The sequence below is a fragment of the Macaca mulatta genome, chromosome X (assembly GCF_049350105.2).
Source record: "Macaca mulatta isolate MMU2019108-1 chromosome X, T2T-MMU8v2.0, whole genome shotgun sequence".
NCBI lineage: Eukaryota > Metazoa > Chordata > Mammalia > Primates > Cercopithecidae > Macaca > Macaca mulatta.
Window position 1 is genome coordinate 122995643 of NC_133426.1, and position 2497 is coordinate 122998139.

Here is a 2497-nt window from a genome sequence, read left to right on the forward strand (position 1 = left end):
TAGTTTGTTTACTGTCACTTTTTATTGTTAAGAAACTTTTGAACTGTTTTTCTTCCACTATTGTGCTTCCATTCCTTCCCCAGTAAGTATATTTTAGCCATATGCAATCAATTACTTAAAGTATAAATAAGAAATTTGGGAAGTATCTGGATTTTTTTGTATCTGACTTGGCATCCACTCCCTCTTAAAAAAATAATTCATTTAGTATAAACACACAATCAAATGAATCTACTCAAAGTGTCTTTAATGATTTCCACCACTGGCATTCCATCCTGTACGCTTTTAGGTGGATTTCCGGTGAGCTGATGCACTTCTGAAACCCTTGCTGACTAGAATATGTTCCAGTTCAACCAGCTTGTTTTCCACCGTAGTGAGGTTTACCAATATGCGCTTCTGCATGGCTATTGAGTGTGGGAAATTATTTAAAATATCCCGAGAGAGGTCGTAGACTGAAAGATTGTTGTCTGTATTGCTGTTAATTAACCCAGTAGAAGAGGGTCTTACTAGTGCAAGAGCAGTTGAATTTGATGACATTTCACCAGTGTTTCTCTGTAAAGGAAGGGAATTATACATATGTGGTTTATTGAATTAAGCAATTTCCAAACTACCGAAAAACAACTTGTTTAATCTTGGTTACCAAAAATAAACTGATTTCCCCTAATATGTAGAGATTAAAAATATATTGAATTGCTACATTAATTCAAAAGTACATTCTTCCAAAAACAGAAAAAAAAAAAAAAAACCAAAAAAACGAAAGTAGTCGTTAGTGCCAAAGTTCCATATCCTTTCCTTACATTTCCTGCGCACCCTAGTAGGTAAACATATGAACCCTGTCTTTGACTCTTATCTAAGAGCACCTCACTTGTGACTTTAACACCAGGAAATCCACATTGACACTCGAATTATTTGTGAATGCCCGGAAAGCGCCGTAAATAAAGATGGCGAGATCAGCAAACAGACACGTGGGGGAGGAGAAGCAAAAGAAGAAAGAGAATCTTACGATTCTTAAAGTGGGAGATGGTGGTGGGGAATGGGCACGGACAACTGCACTTTCCTCTCCAATGAGTGAAAAGCTGACCACATTACTTAGGGACTTGGGGCTTTTTAGAAGAGACCACAACTGTCGAATCACTGGTCAGAATACAGGAATTGCGGGAGTGAGGGGGTAAAAGTCTGGGGTTCCTTTGAGCGAAAAAGAGAAATGAGGTGATCTCCCCTTACCTCTCATTTTACTATATTTTACTGTCTTACATATACACTCCCCAGTCCATATACTCATCTAGCTTCATCTAATTCAAATCTCCCTTACATTCGCCATTACCTGAAAGCGGCGATATTTCCAGAAGACAGTCATCAAGGCACACAGAATGCCGCTCGCTAGGAGTAAATAGACGTTCATGGTTCCTTTTCGGCCTCTTCTCCCTTCTCGGGACTGACCCACTCTGCTGGAAGTTGGAAAGCAGTGGGCCTCTAGCCACCCGGAGTTGGGAAACTTCGGGCCAGGATGCCTGGTGCAACTGGGATGCTCTGTGTTGTCCCGCTTTATGTACTGCTGAGGGCGCGAGACCTCACAGTAGGGCACACACGTGGCAGTGCTGCGCCACAATAAGATGATGTAAAAACCGGCCCTGCAGGCAACCATGCGGCTCACCTGGTTACTGTCAGGTCCTTAGAGAGGAGAGTGAAAGACAGTGAGGAAGTTTGGGATTTCTGGGAAGCTGAAACGTAGTACAAGGACAGGCTTTAAAGGGATTGGTTAAATAGAATATTTAAAGTGCTCCTACCTTTTAAAAAATATGTCTTTGCTACAACCACTCCTTTATTCACTTTAAAAACAAGACAAAAATGCACTGTAAAAAGCAGTTACCCACAAATTATCTTTGCCAGAAACTACCTCCTCCACACCCACCTTGCTATTTTAGCATTTACTGCAACCCTAGTCACATTGGAATAATTATGTACATGTGTATCATTTTACAGTTTAAGAAATAATTTGGGGGACATTTTCACTTATAAATCTCACAACAAATTTGTACTAAAATTATTTTTTTTAATTTTAAGTTTATACCATGACATTTATTTTTCTTTTATTTTTTATCAACTTTTAAGTTCCGGGATACATGCGCGGGATGTGCATGTCTGTTACATATGTGAATGTGTGCCATGGTGGCCTGCTGTATAGATCAATCTATCACCCAGGTATTAATTAAGCCCAGCACGTATTAGCCCAACACCCATTAGCTGTTCTTCCTGATGCTCTTCCTCCACACCGATCCTGCCCCACCTCACAGGCCACAGTGCGTTTTGTTACCCCTTACTATGTTTCATGTGTTCTCATCATTTAGTTCTCACCAGCTCCCACTTATAAGTGAAAACATATGGTGTTTGGTTCTCCAGAGCCAAGGTATTTTTACTACTGTGTCTATTTTTGCAAATGTGGAAACAGATTCAGGTGTTAAATTCATTTGAAACTAATAGCAAAAGCAGGACTTGAATC

General features: G+C 40.0%; 1 protein-coding gene across 1 annotated transcript; it reads right to left on the reverse strand.

Annotated features, from left to right (window-relative positions):
• Positions 1-153: 153 nt before the first annotated feature.
• Positions 154-1705, reverse strand: LOC709686 (kita-kyushu lung cancer antigen 1 homolog). Its single transcript, XM_001104474.5, has 2 exons — positions 1322-1705; positions 154-549 (listed from the first exon to the last, which is right to left on the reverse strand). The coding sequence occupies exons 1-2, from the start codon at positions 1640-1642 to the stop codon at positions 283-285; spliced, it is 588 nt and encodes a 195-aa protein (XP_001104474.2). The 5' UTR covers positions 1643-1705; the 3' UTR covers positions 154-282.
• Between the last annotated feature and the right edge of the window lie 792 nt (positions 1706-2497).